Source organism: Marmota marmota, unplaced genomic scaffold (genome assembly GCF_001458135.2).
Source record: "Marmota marmota marmota unplaced genomic scaffold, marMar, whole genome shotgun sequence".
In the NCBI taxonomy this organism is placed as follows: Eukaryota; Metazoa; Chordata; class Mammalia; order Rodentia; family Sciuridae; genus Marmota; species Marmota marmota.
In genome coordinates this window covers 6,086,497-6,105,372 of record NW_025999941.1, presented here as the reverse complement: position 1 = coordinate 6,105,372, position 18,876 = coordinate 6,086,497, and the positions used below count along the sequence as shown (strand labels likewise).

The window sequence follows — 18,876 nt, the reverse complement described above, 5'->3', positions numbered from 1 at the left end:
AACCTTCGGGCCAGTCTCCCTCCCCCACCTCCTCGTCCTCCGGGATCTGCGGCTGCCGTCCCTGAGATGCGACCCTCCCGGGGGCGATCCTAAGGGGTTGTGCTGAGCGGCAGCCGAGAGCTCAGGCGTCCAAGAACCAACTTCCCGCCGACCTGGTCGTCCGAGCCTCTCTGGGGTAGCGCCTCGTTCAGTCCGCACCGGCCTGCGGAGCCGGGTCCCCGCCCTGGTCGCGGGGACGTCCTCCAGGTNCGGGGACCCTTGCCCACTCCCGGGCGGCCTCCGCGCAGCAGTGGCAATGCAGACTGTCCCGCTGGCCCTCTAGACCCCCTCGCCGTCGCCTTCGCTTCTCCACCTCCGAGGCCCTTGAGCACCAGCGGTGGCTGCCCAGAGGTGCTTTGGCTACACCTTTCTTTGGCCTCGAAGGACCTTCCTGGCCGCACCAAACCGACCCTTCCTTCATGCTGCAGTGCTGCAACGTTTCCGCCACCAAGGGGGAGAAGCGCCCGCGATCTCAAACAAAACACAAGAATTGGTGTGTGACTCATCTGCTTGGATACCTTCAGTCCCCAAACTGTCTTCCAGGAGTTTTCTTGGCCGAAGCTGCCCGATGTTTGAGCCTTTTCTTCCCAGGGAAGATGGACTGAAAGATGCTGGTTGGGGACTTTTTGTGATCTGGGCGCTGCTGTGTTTTAAAGGAGGTGATGGGACTTGGGCTTGCTTGTCTCCCCACCCAAGTGAAGAGTTGTTGATGTTCACTGGTTATGCTTAGACAATGTGCAGTTTGTTTTAATTTAAAATTTTGGGGGGGATAGGGGTGTTGGCTTGTGAAGAGCATTCCGAATCTAGAGGAACTCCTTGTTGTCCCTGGTAGGAGAGACATCCCCAGTCTGTCCTCGATGCCGTCTGCCTTGGCCATCTTCACTTGCCGCCCGAACTCGCACCCGTTTCAGGAGCGTCATGTCTACCTGGATGAGCCCATCAAAATCGGCCGCTCGGTGGCACGCTGTCGACCAGCACAGAATAATGCCACCTTTGATTGCAAAGTGCTGTCAAGGAACCATGCTCTCGTCTGGTTTGATCACAAGACTGGCAAGGTAATTTCACCACATTGTCTAACAATCTTTTCAGTGTTTCTTTGCTGAGAGCCATAATGTATGCAGGATCCCAGGGTTGCATCCAGAGGACACTGTCAAAAAGGCCATGGAACCAACTTTTTGTGTGCCTTATTCTAGTGGAAATTTAATTGAGGTGGTTGAATGAAAACAGAGAAGGTATTGTAATTAAATGACTCAGGAGGGCGATGGCATCTTGATAACGTGGTCATTCCCAGTGAAATCTCAAACCCTAATTCTTTTCGGAAAACTAGATAGTGAAATTTGGCATCTTGCTTTCAATCTTTTTAGAAAGGTGAATCTGCACTTCAGTGCTTGATTAAGCAAGCAGCCTTTCCCAAAGCAATTCGGGAAATTTGGCCTGTATTACACTGGGGCTCAAGTGTCCCTGTGGTGAAATGTAGTTAACACAGCTTTTAGTTGAGTTCAGATAAGGGCCTTTCTAGTAAGGATAATCTAATCGCTTGTGTAAGCTTAATGTTTTTCAGAGGTCTGTTACATATTTATACTTTTGAAGGAATAATTTGCAATAACCAAAGCAACTTAATTAAGTGTGAACAACTGTAAATTTTTGTTTTCAGAGTTTTGTTTACAAGTTGGGTGAAAAATATACTTATTATTTTTGAAAATCACTTTTTGATATTCTCTGCAGCACTTATTTAGTACATAATGCTTACTTACAGGGTGATATTAAAACATTAGTGTTAGGAAATTAATTTATTTTCTGAAATTATATCCAATGCTATCAATTACAGCATTACAGAATGAGTTCAGTGCATTTCATTTTAAGTGTAAACATTTTGGCATTTTTATGTTGACAGTCTAATTAATGTATGCGTGTGCTTTTAATTTAAGAAATCAAAAGAGTAAGATCCTTTCGTTTTTTAATCTTGTATGCGGGTGGGGTATGTATACCAAAGAGTTCATCTTTGTGCCTAAACCTGAGGTTTTATTTGAACTGAATCAATTTATACTGAATCAATTCCAACTTAAAGTAAGTTATGTAAGGCTAATAGGAATATCTCAGGTTTCATCTCCTGACTTTTTGCCCCCTCTTTGAGTTAAATGATCAAGCTTTTCTTAAAAGAATATAAGTCTTCAAGAGTAGTTTTTTGAAATGAAAGAAACATGAGCCTCATATCGAAGCAAGAAAATACTTCTGTGGCTACTGACTTAAAGAATTATTAAATAAATTACCGTTTAAATAGAGGAGGATGAGATTGCCCAAGTGTGTATGCTTGTATAATACCTATAACCTACTCTGTGTAGGATAAAATCTGAAAAATTATGTCAATTTTTCTGTATTAACACCAGCTGCTCATTTACCTGTGGAACAGACTCCTTTTTCTCCCTGGAAGCTAAAGCTTGGGTGCTTCAAAGACTTCATACATTTTCTGTAATCCTTTAAAATGAGTGTTCTTGGAGCTCATCTTTCCAGCTATTGAACTAAGTATCAGTTAACTAGTGTCTTAATTCAACCAGCTTTTACATTTTTGCCTTTTTGTCCCTGGACAACAGTTTGGTCCAACTTAATCAGATGATAGGTTTGCTCACAGTGTATGCTATTAAATATACTTTCTTTGATTCAACACTAAAAGGAGACTATAGTTTTTCTTTTTTTAAAATAGTGTTGCATGCACAGTGCTTCCCATGGCTATACCAAAAACCTCATAGTAGGTTAATTTATAGATCAATAGGAGCTGGGGGATAGATTGTTTAGTGGTAGAGCACTAGCCTAGCATGCAGCACCACAAAAACAAACAGGCAAACAAAAACCCAACTATTTTGGGATGACCAAAATATATCAGTATTGAGTAGTTATGAATTTAGATGACATGTTGAAATTTAAATGGAATTTGTTATTTAGGAAAACTTTTTATCATTTGGCTGGGAATATAGCTCAGTAGAGTGCTTGCCTAGCATGTGCAAGGCCCTGGGCTTGATCCCCAGTACCCACTCTCCCGCACACATGTAAAAACCCAAACAAACAAAAACCTTATTTTTGAAGGATAGACTTGTTTTATTTCTATCATTTTCACCTGTTTTTTTCTTTTGCCTTATTAGCTAAAATAACATTCAGGATATGAGGCAATTAATGTGTACATAGAATTATTAACTAACTACCACATAGTCTAGTTAAAATAATAACCTCTCAGATCTTGCCATGCTTTCAACTTGTTTAGGAATTAAAGCTTGATTTGACTAGACAGGTTTTTATTGAGCATCTATTATCTGCCAGATGCTGGGAGTTATTGAAAAACCATACCAGTTTGACCAAATATCATCATTTACTGTTTTCTATGTGAACTTTGTAGTTTGGAAATTTATGCTGTGATCAGCTAATAACAAAAATCCTCAGGCCTAATATATATCTCTAGCAAATTATAAAACACAAGAATCCTCTCCTATAAGTATCATTTCAAAGAAGTTTGTTGTTTAAACATTTCTAAGCTTCAATTTTCTTTTCTTTTTGGTGCTTGGGTGCAAAGCAGAAGCTTACCACTGAGCTGTATCCCCAGCCCCCCTCTCATTGTTTTGAGGATTGAGATAATTATGTAAATCACTTAGCACCTTGTGCCTGGCCCTTATTAAGGGCTCAGTACTCAGAGAAGGAGGAGGGTGTTTGTGGGGGAACAGAGAATCCTCTTGACAGAATAGCACTTTGTAATTTCCTATTGTGCTATGCAATTTTAGGAAGCTAATGAAAAATCATTTTTCTTTAATGTGATACACGTTGAAGTAATTTTAAAAATAGAAACTAATGAAGTTGATAACTTTGTCCAAGTAGACATTTTGCTTGGGGGGTTGGAAATGGGAGTAATATGCCCTTTGGTTGACTTGACTTTCAATTTGTGGGTAACTTGGGAGGGCCATTAAAAGTTTGAAGAAATAATAAATACTTGAAACTTTTTTGATTATACAAATAACATTCATTATAGAAAACTGACAAAATGTAGGCAGATGGAAATCTAGCTGACACTTTTTAATGCTAAATCCATGGAATGTTTCATTGTATTTAAACCTGCATGTTGGAGGATGACAGGTTTGCCACAAAGTGTAGTTTTTAATATCTTTCCCAAATCATCTTCTCAGGGATGTAACAATTGTCCTGGCTCTGTGTATCATCCTTCACTCCATTTTGGAGTTCAGACTCTTCAAATTAGGTAACAAAATGATTATTAGTCCTTCAGTTGACTCAAAAGTACTCATGAGCAAGCAAATCAACCCATACGGTAGTTGCACAGAAGGAGTTGATGAAAAGACTTGTGATTTGAATGGTACCTTTTGATTTGAGGCTTTGGGCACTGGTGACAGGCTAGTGGTTGACACAGTAGTCTACCATAGTCTCATTGTAATTTACTTAGTAGTACTGGCTGTCTTGCCATTCTCACTTTGCATATGTTTGAGCACCTGTTCTGTCATGATCTGTTTTAATGAAGGATATGGTATTGAGGTGAGAAGAAATGGCAACTCCTAAGAAGTGATTATTTCTTCTTTGTAGGAGCTTATTATATATTATATAGAGAGGGTGATTATTCACCTTGAAAACAGTTGATTGAGATAATATATGTGTTTAAATCATAAGAAAGTGATGGGGTGGATAAATAAAAGTAAAGCTTTTTTTAGTTGTTTTTGTTTTCAGGGGATGTGGGTAGAATAAAAGAAAAGGAGAAAGGTTTGAATCAGCTTGGCATCTTCGCATTGCTGAGGAAACTGATTTTATTATATTGGAGTGTTCTTTTGGAGAGTTATGGGTAAACATCATCCATTTTATGGGTGAGATGTTGTTTTTATGTTTGTGTCTTTGTAGTTAATTATCAGACCCTGGAGGAGATGTGTCTGTTTCCTACTATTTTGTATAAAGTAGATTTTGAGTAAATAAATCTGAGTAGTGTGGTGTCAGGTTGTGCAGTGCCTTCATTACCAAGCCAAGAATGTGGCACCTTTGTTTTAGTAAAGGTCAAGGAGAGTTCTGAGCAGAGGCACTGACACTAAAACCACCATTTAAGAAAGAATGATGTGGGCTGGGGTTGTGGCTCAATGGTAGAGCGCTTGCTTATCATGTGTGAGGTCCTGGGTTCGATTCTCAGCACCACATAAAAATAAAGAAATAAAATAAAAGGTATTGTGTCCAACTACAACTGAAAAAGAAATATTAAAAAAGAAAGAAAAAATAATGCAAGAACAGTATGTATAGACTGACCTGGAACAGGGAAAAATGAGTAAGTGTTTAACCAACACTTGTGCACTAACTATATGCCAGGCCCTGTACCAGGCCCTGTCCTAAATGCTTCACACATGCCAGGAGCAGTGACAGAAGCCTATAATCCCAGCAACTTGGGAGGCTGAGGCAGGAAAATCACAAGTTTGCGACCAGCCTTAGCAACCTTGCAAGACCTATCTCAAAAGAAAAACTTAAAAAGGGATGGGAATATAGCTCAATGGTAGAGCACCTCTGCGTTCAGTTCCCAGGACCAAGACAAGACAAAAGAGATTCAATTAACTGTTTTACCTTTAACTTATTTATTTAATCCTCAACTCTTTGAGATAGGTGCTTACGTTTCCCACACAAATGAGGAAATCGGGGCACAGAAATTAGGTTAGGTTAACTTGCCCAAGTTAGCCTACCTAGTAAATGGTAGAACTGAGATTTGAGCCCAGATATTTTTACTCTTGACTCTAGAGCCTGAGCTCATAACCAAAGCCATTCCAAGACTTTGTAATATTTTAGCTAGGATGTGATTTTTGTAAGGTCATTTGGAATAAAAAGATTAATTGCCAGAAATGAAATCAGACAAGAGTGTTAAGTTGTCCATTAGAACTTCAGCAAAGAGAGAAACTGTAAGAACTAAAGATTTTATTGACCTTAGGACTGTGTGTGTGAGTGTGTTACTGCAGATTGAATTTAGGGTTTTGCTCTTACTAGGCAAGGTGGCCATTGAGCTTTAAACCCCAGTCTCTAGACCTTAACATTTTTAATAAAGGGCACTCTATTTAGATAGAGTCAATCAAGGAAAGGAGGAATTGCTTAAGCAAAGGCAAGAAGGAGGAAGGATAGGACATGTTCCAATGACATTGCAAGGAAGTCTTTGCAAAGGAAAAAACCAAGATTGGTTCTTTCCTTTTTCTTAGCATGTTTAAACATGACTGCAAAGATCCTGGCAATATCTTTTGAGATGGGTAGATTATACATTCACTGGTTTTGTGTGTTTAACAGATAACTAATTTTTTGTTGTTGTTGTTGTTCACAGAAGTAAAAAGGTCATTAAAAGGTGCTGTTTTTTTTGTGAGAAAATTGTTTGACACACACTATATTTAAGGTTAATGTTAACATGGATAGAAAGCCAGGTTGTATATATAAAGCACATATTTATTTATTTCTATGTTACTTTTTGTGGTCTCACTAAGTTGCTTAGGGCCTGGCTAAGTTTTTTGAGTGGGTGGGTAGGTACTGGGGATTTAACCCAGAGGTGCTTTACCACTGAGCCACATTCCCAGCCCTTTTCATGTTTTATTTTGAGACAGGGTCTTGCTAAATTGCATAGGACCTCACTAAGTTGCTTAGGCTGACTTTGAACTCACAATCCTCTTGTCTCAGCCTCCCTAGTGCTGGGATTACAGGCATGCACAACCACACCGGGCCTGACTAAATTTGTGAGAGTGGCCTCAAACTTGCAGTTCTCCTGCCAGAATTGCTGGGATTATAGGTGTACACCACTGTGCTCAACTCAGTGTTACTTTTTACAATAGTGGGAAATTGATGAACTATTTTCTCTATTATTTCAAGTAGTTAAAAAAGTATGGGTGGTGGGTTGAGAATGTAGCTTAGTGGTATAATGCTTGCTAGCATGCATAGCCTTGGGTTTAATCCCAAATTCTAATAACAAAAACAAAAAAAGTATGAGTGGTAGGTGGGTACATGCCTGTAATCCTAGCCACTTCGGAGACTGAGGCAGGAAGATCACAAGTTAAGGCCAATCTGGACAATTTAGCTAGACCTTGTCACAAAATAAAATGGGCTGGGGATATAGCTCAATGGCAGAGCACTTGCCTAGTGTGTACAAGGCCCTGAGTTCCAAGCTACCACAGGGTGGGGAAAATATACATATGTATAATTTTATGGGTGAGTACACTTAAAACCATTTTTTTCTCCACTTATTTGTAAGTAAGGTTAAATTCACTCTAGCTTCTCAGGCTCTTATTTGGTTTTCTTAAGTGGTATTTATGTTAGAGCTTAGTATCCATTCTCTTTGGTAAATAGAGAGGAGAGTGTCTGTCATTTAGGGTTTAAGTGAAAAGATTGCAAGATTGGTTCTTAGTGTATGTTGGTTACTTGGTGATTATTTGAATCAAGAAAAAGGTTGGCATTTATTAGCTGCTGAAATGTTGTCAGTACTCTTTCCTCTCCTGGGTACCACGCTTCTCTTACTGGTACTTCAGGTAGACGATTTATACCCCTGTTCAAAAATCTTGGTTGTTGCCCCATTAATGTTTAATATTAAAATCTGTTCCTTGTTTTCTTTTTTTCCTCCCAGCTTTATCTTTTATTACAGTTTTTTCTTTATCCCAAACTGTGTACCAGCCCTTTGACAATGCTTACTGTTTCTACAAGTGCCTTTTGCTGTATTCCCTTCCAGAATGACCTCTCTCCTTCATCCCTTGAGGCTTTGTTCCAATGTGAAACTTTTCCTGTCTCCCACTAACTGAAGAATTAATTGCTTCTTTCTCTATATTCCTATAGAACTTTGTATATAATTTCATTATAGGATATAGACAACAAAATAACCGTGATGCAAATGTACTATTTCCCTGAGGCAAACACTTGAGAACAAAGGAGTGGGTACTATATAAATTTTGAGTAAATGAAATATGAACAATGGAGTAGTTGTATTTCTACAAGCCCCTGGAGAGTCAAAGGGCAGAAGGTCATTTAAGTTAGTTCTCAATTTGAGATCATGGACTCAATTACCAGTATATAGTCTTTGTATAAATCATTGTTGATTGAGAATAATAATGTTCAAGACACTTTGCTAAGTGTTTTGGGACTGTAGGTAATCATGTGGTTTATATTAGTTTTGAATATACATACATACACTCATGCAGAATAATACTTTCTTGGGTATTTAAAGGAAGTATTTTAAAGTATTTTCTTATTTTATTTGATCTGTTTAACACTCTTAAAAAGTAAGTAGAACACTTGTTTAACACTCTTAAAAAGTAAGTAAAACACTATAGTCTGGCTCCTTTTATCCAAAAAGAGTTTGTTTAGAATTTATTTGCACAAGGTCGTTTAGTAGTAATTAAAACTAGAATCTAGATTTCTTATCCCCAAAATAAAAACCAAGTACTAGACCCTTATTCTAAATTCTCACTCCCCACCCTGCCTCACCACTGGGGATTAAACCAGGGGCACTTTATCACAAAGCTACATTCCCAGTCTTTTTTATTTTGAGACAGGTTGGTAGGGGCAGGGAGTAATGAGGAGTGTGATTATTAATTTTGGGTCAACTTGGCTAGGTTGTGTTTTTGGTCAAACTCAGTCTAGATGTTGCTGTGAAGGTATTTCTTAGATATGATTAACATACCAATAGACATTGAGTAAAGTGTATTTCCTCTGTAATGTGAGCAGGCCATTATCAGTTGAATCCTAAGGAGAAAAGACTGAGAAAAGACCCCTGCCCCCAAGAAGGAATTCTGTCCCCAGAGAACCAGTGGTTAAAACTGCAATAACAGCTCTTCCTGAACTCTCCAGTCTGACACTGCTGATTTCAGACTTGCCAGGCCCCACAATCACATGAGCCAATTTCTTAAAATTAATCTCTCTGGGGGCTGGGGTTGTGGCTCAGTGGTAGAGCATTTGCCTGGCACATATGAGGCACTGGATTTGAGCCCCAGCACTACATAAGACTAAATAAACAAAATAAAGGTATTTAAAAACATTAATCTCTGTGTGTGTGTTTGTGTTTTCATACACATGTTATTGGTTCTGCTTTTCTAGAACCCTGACTGATATAGAGAAATACTGATAAATGGGTACAGGTTTCTTTTGGAGATGATGAAAATGAAAAATCAACTGTGGTGATAGTTGTGTAACTGTGAATCCTATAATTTATTTACACACATATAAATATATTTATTTACCTTTTTTTTTTCCCCCCCAAACTGGTGTTTGAGCCTAGGTCCTCACACATGCTAAGCAAGTGCCCTACTACTGAACTACAGCCTTGGCTCTTTTTTAGAATTTTATTTTGAGGTAGGTTCTCCAAAATTGCCTAGGCTGGCCTTGAACTTGTGATCCTCCTACCTCAGCCTCCCATATAGTTGGAATTATAGGTGTGTGCTACCATGCTTGGCTTAAGTTATATACTTTAAATAGGAAATTGTATTGTAGGCAAATTATATCTCAAGAAAGCCCTTATTAAAAAAAGGAACATTAGATGGAGTAATAGTTAGTATTAGTTTAGTGAAACAAATTAGGATATAGGAATGGAAGAGAGTGAGTGAGTATTCAGATGTGGATTAATTCAGCATCTTTTGCAATATAGTTTGATTTGTCTCTGTTAGTGTAAATGTCTTATTCTTGGACCTTTGCTTTAACAAATATAGTGGATGGAGTATTTCCAATTAAAAAATATTTGTGGGGTTGGGGTTGTAGCTCAGTCATAGAGCACTTGCCTGGCATGTGTGAGGCACTGTGTTCGATCCTCAGCACCACATAAAAATAAGTAAAGGTATTGTGTCTATCTATACAAGTAAAAAATATTTTAAAAAATATTTGTAATTTGCTACAACTGTGGTATTATTTGGAAATTGTAATGCTAGAGTCTTAACGTGGGCATTGAAAAATGATTGGTAAGATGCAGTTTAAAATTCCCTTTCTGAACTTAGGAAGTGTAAGATAGTAATTTTACTCATCAATGATTTTTGAGGTGTATGGCCATATAGAGATTGGTAAAATATATATATATTTTTTAAAGATGTCAATGGACCTTTATTTTATTGATTTATTTATATGTGATGCTGGGAATCGAACCCAGTGCCTCGCACATGCCAGGCAAGTGCTCTACCACTAAGCCACAACCCCAGCCCTGGTAAAATATTATTAGAATGAATGATGCTGGTTTTTTTTTTTTTTTTAAGCGGGTGGGAGGGGATGGGGATTGAACCCAGGGGTGCTTTTACTACCGAGCTGCATCCTCAGCCCTTTTTGAGACAGGGGCTTACTATGTTGCCTAGGGTCTTGCTAAGTTGCTGAGGCTGGCTTCAAACTTTTGATCCTCTTGCCTTAGGTATGTGCCATTGCATCTAGCAAATGATGCTGTTTTGATTAGTAGAAACTATTCACTTAAATTGTAGTTGAACTTAAACTGGGATCATTATGCATTCTAGTCTAAAGCTTGCAGTGTAATATAGTGTCCAGTAGGTAGCTCTGTAAAAATATAATTATAATTCAAATAAATTGAACAATAGAAGTATTTGTGATTCATTGTTTCCAGGGAGCTAGGAGTGATGTGTTTCTTCCCCCAGGAATGGGGGCAGAAAGTGTGGGAGGAATGAAGAGGGCTTCACAGAGAAAGTTGTTTTTAAGCCACTGTTTGAAAATTGAGTAGGGTTTTGCTAGGTGGATAAAAAAGAGCAGTGCGTTCTAGCCTGAGACAACAGCATGAGTTTAAGGCAGGAAAGTCTAAAAGAGAATGATATATTCTGGGAAACACAAATCCAGAAGTTAACAGAATTGGGGAGGGGAAATAAAACTACTGTCAAGTCTCTAAGGTACCTGAACACTGCTGGCATAGGCCTGATTGAGGAGTAGTTAAATTTTTTGGAGTTGGTCTCCCTGAGTTGGAATCATGGCTCCATTGCTTCCCAGATGAGTGACCTTAGGGAGTCTTTGTGCTTCATTTTCCCCTCTGTAAAAATAGTCTCAGGCTGAGGTTATAGCTCAGCCACGGAGTCCTTACCTGGTGTGCTCAAGGTCCTGGATTCAATTCCCAGCAACTCAACAAACAAAAACTAAAAGAAAGCTAATAGCAAGATTTAATAAGAATTCATATAAAGCACTTAACAGGATGTCTGGAACATAAGTGTTCAATAACTTGTGGCTATTATAATTTTTTCTTGTTTTGTGTTTGCACAAAATACTTATATGCTTATTTTCTGTACAAGTACTTTTTCATTGTTAAAAATTTTCTTCTTTGAATAGTTGTCTTTAGAGTTTTCTAAACAAAGCAAATTATTTTACATGTGTGAAATTTTTGAATGTGTTAAAGAAAGTCTTTTAGTAATACCTATTATTCCGTACTCTCAGTTTATATATTTTCACTCTAAAAGCAGGAAATATCAGTAGCATGCTTGGTCTGTCTTACTTGAAGTTATGAAATTAAAGGAGTTCAGTAAACTAAAAGACAAGAATCTAGTCAATCAGGAAACACATATCAAAGTTTGTAATGCCATAATAAGCAATGGATCATAATGAACGTATTATGATGTTACTTCAGTCTTCAAGGATCTTTTAGTTTAATTGAGAAGCTAAAGCTAACTGCTGTTAAAAATTAGGGAAGAATTAAGTTGTAAATGGAATTAAAAGCACTGTATGGTCAAGATAGGAACAGCTTATTTGTCTAGGAAGGGGCACTGGAATTAGAACCTGGAAGTTTAGGATAGATAATAACATATCTTTGACATGTAAAAGCCTAGCACTAAAAGACATAAGAGCAGAGTAATTATCAGAAGGCAACTGAGTCTAGAAGAGCTGCACATTATTTGGAATTTTAGTTGTGTATCATAGATACTATCTGTAGCTGATTTAAGCAGAACATCAGTGTATTGAAAGGACATAGGGTAGCTCACAGAATTCTTCAAAGGCTGGGAATCCAGGTTTGGAAACTCTGATGCTAGATCCGTAGCCAAAATCATGCCACAGAAATGGTCTGGTGTAGAGATGCTGCTGCATTCCTTGACCACTAGATACCTTCCCTTATAATGTGACATTTGGAATGGGATGATTCTTTTGGCATGGTTGTCATTGCTACCTCTGGAAAGTGTGTACTTTCTACTCTGCCACCAATCATGTATATTTGTGGTACTAACTCCTCATGTAGGGTCAGAGGTGTTTGATTGGCTGAACCTAGGTTATATGTCATGACTTAGTGTTAGTCAACTCTCTATCTCTGTGACAAATACCTGATATAAATTAACTTATAAGGAAGAAAAGTTTATTTTTGACTCACAAAGTTCAGAGGTTTCAGTCTATGGTCACTTGGCCTTGATGCCTTTGGGGCTATAGTAAGGGAGCACATGATGGTGTAGAGCATGTGGCAGAGGAAGCTGCTTACTTCATGGAGGCATGCTTCCAGTTTAATTGAGAAGCTAAATTAAAGTGATTAACTTCGACTAGGTCCTACCTCTTAAAGGTTCCACTATCTCCTAATAATGCCACAGACTGACAACCAAGCCTTCAACACATAGGCATTTGGAGACATTTAAGACCCAAACTATATGTAGAACTACTATATGATCCAGCTGTCTTACTACTGATTATATATCCAAAGGAACTGAACTGAATGTATTTCAAGGAAAGATCTGCATATGCAAGTTTATTGGAGTTGTCTTTATTGATAAAAAGTAGTCTAGGACTGGGGGTAAAGACAGTATATGACATTTCAGCTTTTGGTTGAGAGTAGGCTTTGCTTCCTACCAAGTTGGTTAATTATTCAGTCATATCCAGGAATTTTAGATTCTGGTATCTGGGAAGATGACCATTGTTCTCATCAAGCAGAGTTTGTGTATTAAGGAACCCTGCAACTGGATTGACCAGCTGGGTTAGGTTAAATGACAGAGATGAACTTGTTCCATTTTAAGAAGTTTGTGGAGGTACATGGTTAATGGGGCAAAAGGAAAAAAATCTTTAGGAAATTAAGACATAAACCTTGGGGAAAGAATTTTGGAGTTTTAGGTATGCACAAAGCTATGCTTCCCTGAAATCCATGCAGGTAATCCTGATAACTAAACTAGTATGTTTTGAGGTGAATTGTGAAATACTCATCTGCTTTAGCATGCAGACTTCATAATAAGAAGATTAGAAAATGAGGAATACTGGATTCACAGGTATAGGGAGTGAATAGGTAAGACTTGAAGACATTACAAAATATGATTTCTTATTTTCAACATTATTTCTATCTTGGAATGTTATTATGCTTATGTACATTGTTTTGAGGTTTTTTTTGCCAATCACTTTAAATTTTGCAATAAATTTATTTAAATACCATTTCTCATATTGTTAGAAGTATAAATTTAACAATTTGAATGAAAGCTGAAAGAAGTTGCCAGGAATGATGGCTGGTATGAAAGGCAGATATGAAGTGATAGTACCTACTTCAGAATATCAATATGAAATATATTTTGAAACAAAATTTACATAGTAGTTCTAGTCTTGCCATTTTAGATTGATATCGAGATTTACTCATAATTCTAAGTATGTGGAGGCAGAGTTTTCAGATGAGCATCGGGTAAGTTTATTGGCATTACACTTGATTTTTATTTTTTATTGATACTTAATAATTGTACATGTGTATGGCATACATTGTGATATTTCAATACATGTAATACACATACAGAATGTAACAATTGGATTAGGGCAATTGGCATATGCAGTTGGCATATACATTCCTTTTTTTTAAATAATTTTTTAGTTGTTGATGAGCCTTTATTTATTTATCTATCTGTCTATTTCTTTATTTATTTGTAGTGCTGAGAATTGAACCTAGGGCCTCACAGATGCAAGGCATACACTCTGCCACTGTGCTACAACCTCAGCACTGTATGTCATTTCTTTGTGTTTCAGGAATATTCAAAATTCTCTCCATTAGGGCCGGGGCTATAGCTCAGTGGCAGAGCGCTTGCCTAGCATGCATGAGGCACTGGGTTTGATCCACAGCACCACATAAACATAAACAAATAAAATAAAGGTATTCTGTCCGTCTATTGCTACAAAAAAAAAAATTCTCTCCATTAGGGCTGGGTTTGTAGCTTGGTGGTAGAGTGCTTGCCTAGCACTTGTGAGGCACTGGGTTCAATCCTCAGCACCACATAAGATAAAAAATAAAAGATGTTGTGTCCACATGTAACTGAAAAATAAATATTTTTAAAAATTACAAAAAACACAATATACTGATACTATACTTGGCATTAGTAATTTTTTTCTACCTCTCTCTTACCAATGATCTATGATCTTATTTGAGAATTGTGTCAAATCACAAAATTCTCATTTGTGTGACTCGGCTGTAGCTCTTTTGAAAGATGATACAATAGGCAAGCTATTCTAATAGTGTGTGAGAAAGTGATTAAAAACCATTTGCATTAAATTGTGGCATTGCTAAAATTAGTCATTATTGCTTCTTCCTTTTACAAATCTTTATTATTATTGCTTTATCACATAGCAATGTAAATGCTTAGGTGCACTAAGGAAATTATATACTTTAATATTATTGAGAATTATTTTCTTGATTGGCTGCTATACTGCTGATTGGCTGTTATCTTCCGTGTTTTATACATAAATATACACATGCATGTGCACACACAAACACACATAAAATGTTTATGTTTTATATATAAATCTTGCTGCAAAAATATTATTCCCCAAACCACGTATTTGTAGTGTTGATAATCTGAATGTTAGGGCTGGTGGAGAAAATCTTATGTTTCAAGTTTAGCCACTTTAACATGATTTACTGGAAGAGATTATTCTTTCTTCTTTTGAGAATCAAGCCATAGCTCCATTTTATGACTATGTAGTACTCTGATAATAGTAGCAATTAATACTGTTCTCTAAGTCATCTACCCTGTCAACTTTTTCTGTGTGTGTAATGCTAGATAACCCAGGGCCTTACACATGCTAAGTACATGCTCTATCTCTAAAGTACATTCCCAGACTTTGAATTTCCCGGTTGTCTGCATTGTTGGACTGGGTATATCTGAGTTATATATGTGAGCAATTCAGGCACACAAAATAAAAATTTTATATAATTTTTTAAAATGTTTTTTTAGTTGTAGATGGACACAATATCTTTATTTTTATTTATTTATTGTTATGTGGTGCTGAGGATCAAACCCAGGACCTTATGTATACAAGGCAAGTGCTCTACCACTGAGCTACAATCCCAGCCCAATTTTATATAATTTAACATTATTACTCTTGTTATAAACATTTCCCATTTCCTGTTGATATCACATGCCAGGTTTTATACTAATTCATACTTTGTGGTTTTTATCATTGACTCTTAAGTATGGATATATTTTAGACAAGTTCTGGATTTTGTTGTTATCCTAAATCAGAATTATTAAGGGAAAGTTAACAGTTTATTCATGAAATTTTTCTAATTATCATAATTCTCGTTGATTTGTCCCTGCCCTTATTATTTTAAACTTTGATCATGTTTAACCCTTAATTTAACCATTACATATATATTGCTTTGGGTTAGCTCTTTGGTTTATACAAGTTGAACATCACTCATCCAAAAATCTGAAATGCTTCAAAATCCAAAACTTTTTGAATGCTAACGTGTCACAAATGAAAAATCTCATAGCATGAATCTTTATTTCATGGCACAAAGTTATTTTTTAAATTGTATCAAATTATCTTCAGACTGTGTATAAAGTATATGAAATGTAAATTTTGTGTTTAGATTTTGGTCTCCTCCCTAAGATATCTCATTATGTATATACACATATTATAAAATCTGAAAAAAATCCAAAATCCCAAACATTTCTGGTTCGAAATATTTTTGAATAAGTTATGTTCAACCTGTAATCTGCTTAAAGGTAATTTTAATAGTCTGTTGTGTTATAGTTCTACAATACAGGTACAGTCCCTGGCAAGTAGTTAAAAAACACAATGCCTTTCTCCTCAAATTATAGAAGTCCTAGCTTTTTTTTTTTTTTTTTTTTAAATACCTCTTAGAAGAAAATGTAGGAGAATATTCCTGTGACCTTAGGGGTTGGGAAGGATATCAGTAATTTACAAAAAAAGGACCCACTGAAGGAGAAGATTGATAAATTAAAATACATTAAAATTAATTTTGTTAAATAATTTTCAAAAGTGAAGGAGAAAAATATTGGATAAGAGATTTGTAATGCATATTCCTTGTAAAGGATTAGTAACCAGAATACAGAAATAACTTGTCCAAATTAAAAAAAAAAAAAAAACAGAAAAGAAATAGTTAAAAGATACAAATAAGAATTTCACTGAAGACATAAGAATGGCCAATAAACGATGTTTATTCTAACTTGGGAACTGTAAATCTAAACAATGAGATAACCATTTTTCATCATTTAAGAAGTTGAGCATCAATTATAGGTAACACTGTAGAACTAGCTATAGGAACTCTCACACTCTGTTACTGATATGATGAATTATGTTGATTTTTTTTTTTTTAATGTTAAACCAACTTAGCATTCCTTGGGTCAATTCCATTCCTTCTTCTCTTTAGTAAGAGTATCACTTTTTTTTTTTTTTTGGTACTGCGGATTGAAGTCAGGAGTGTTCTACCTCTGAGCTCATCCCCAGACCCCCTCCCCCTTTAAAAAAATTTATTTTGAGACAGAGTATCATTAAGTTTCCCCAGGGGGAGACCTGAATTTTTTATCCTTCTACCTTAGGCTCCTGAGTAGCTGGGATTATGGTCATAATATATATATATATATATAGTCACCATCACACCCCAATTGAATAATCATTTTGACAGAGTTTGACATAGTTTAATGCTAAACTTGAATATCTACCTAATAACCCAGCAGTTTTATACCTCGGTATATATTCTATGATGTGTGTGTGTGTGTGTTGCTGGGATCTAACAGAGAGCTTTGAAAAAAATTTTTATATCAGCATCAGGATTCATTTTCAAGCATGTTTGTAGTGGAATTTTCATAGTAGCAAAAAATGAAATAATGAAAATGTTCATAGACAGGAATATGTAAAGTGGTTAATTTACACAATGGAGGGCTGTACAGGAGTGAACATGAATGAATAGTAGATGCATATATCTGTGTGGATCATCTCAGAAATGTTGAATGAAAAGAATAAGTTGCAAAGGAATATTTATACTTGATGCTGTTTAATATAATTTTTTTAAAAAATCATACTATTTACTCATGTTTTACTACTATCCATAGTAATAGAATGGTAAGTGTATTTCCTTGTGGGGAAGACAGAAAGTTAATACAAAAATAGCTACATTTTACATATTATATGTTTTAAATTATTGATAAATATATACTTACTTATTCGTCACTTCTTAATACTTAAAGCAGGTACTTGTTATTTATAGCTTAGAAGCAGAAAAATCTTAACTTACTAAAGTCACACTTCTAATAAGTAACAGTCTTTGTAATCAGATCCAAGGAGTCATCTCAAGTCTATACTTTTAACAAGTAAGCCCTACTGCTTGTCCTGATGTTTAGTCCGTGGCCAGCACAAACGATATGAAGGTTCGGCCATGCGGGAAAATCCTAAGGGAGTTTAAATTAAAGACACAGACTCCAATTACCTTTAAACCAGCTCTAGGAGGGCTTCTCGAACCCCCAGCCTCAAGTTACCCATTAAAGTAACGAGGCTTACTGAAGAGGCTAGGGAGAGACAGTGAGCGCGCCAAGGGGAGGACTTTTATTGGGGAACAAAAAATTCTGGGGAAAATCCCATCCAATGAAGGTTAAGGGGGTGTCAGTGTTCCAAGGTCAGGTGAGACGTGGTCAGCCACGCTCCACACAGACAAGTCCTTGGACCCAAGAAAGGTGGGGAAAGCTCTGACACAAAGAAAAGTGTCTGAGCCCCTCTCACCCAGCCGGGGAGGTAACTCAGACACGTGCAAGGATGGCCTCCCACAATGATGGAGAACAGAAAGGGGCTTCTCAAGCTGAGTGTTGGGGTGTTGGGTGAATAGAAAATTTGTTTTAATGATTTCTCTTTGTCTTGTTTGTCTGTCTGTTTTTTTGAGGCACTGAGTCTCCCTTTTTCTAGTGCCATTTAAATTCTTTTTTGATTGTCTTCTGCATCTTTTGGACAGTGTGCATTTATAAGCAAAACTTTACTTTAGTATTATAACCTTATATTTAAACAATGTAAAGACTGTGTTGTTAGTGTGACTGAGTTTTCATTTACTTAAAAAATAAGAAAAGTCTGTGTTTTTATGTGGTCCAACTATTTCTTCTTAACTCCCTCCCCGCCCCAGTATTGGGAATTGAACCCAGGACTTTACGAATGCTAGGCAAGCATTTTACTACAGAGCTTTGCCTTTGATATAGAAGAGAAAACATTTTTCTTTTAAGACAGGTCTTGCTAAATTGTTGAGGCTGGCCTTGAACTTAAGATTTTCCTGCCTCTGCCTCACAAGTAGCTAGGATTACAGGTGTACACCATTGCACCCAGCTCCTTTTTATCTTTTTAAAACTTTATTAAGAAGTTTATTTGAAAAATGAATATGGAACTATTTTTATAAACTTTTTAATTTAGTCTTGGTGCTTTAGAGCAAGAATTGTATGAGTGTTGAGGAGAATTACAAAAGTTGAGGTTCACTTTGTAGTGTTAGCTTAATGTTAGTTTTTAAATGAATATACAGTTATAGGATAAAATGGTAGCAAGATTCAGCAAACATAAGCATGTACTTTGTTTTAGAAAATCTGAGCACATCTCTTAATTATATATATAATTTAAAACTCAATTTTATGATAGGTTAGGGATTACACCAGTCATAATGATGCCATAGTTTCC

The 18,876-nt window shown here is 36.7% G+C and overlaps 1 protein-coding gene across 35 annotated transcripts in view; it reads left to right on the top strand.

The window, feature by feature from the left end:
* Positions 1 to 200: 200 nt before the first annotated feature.
* The window catches only part of LOC107149604 (sarcolemma associated protein), a 145,416-nt gene continuing 126,740 nt past the window's right edge, over positions 201 to 18,876 (top strand). For all 35 annotated transcript variants that reach the window (XM_048801074.1, XM_015494396.2, XM_015494397.2 and 32 more), the window contains exon 1: positions 201 to 1,094. In XM_048801074.1, the coding sequence (XP_048657031.1) occupies positions 897 to 1,094 (198 nt within the window). In that variant the 5' untranslated portion in view covers positions 201 to 896. The remainder of the gene's footprint in view (positions 1,095 to 18,876) is intronic.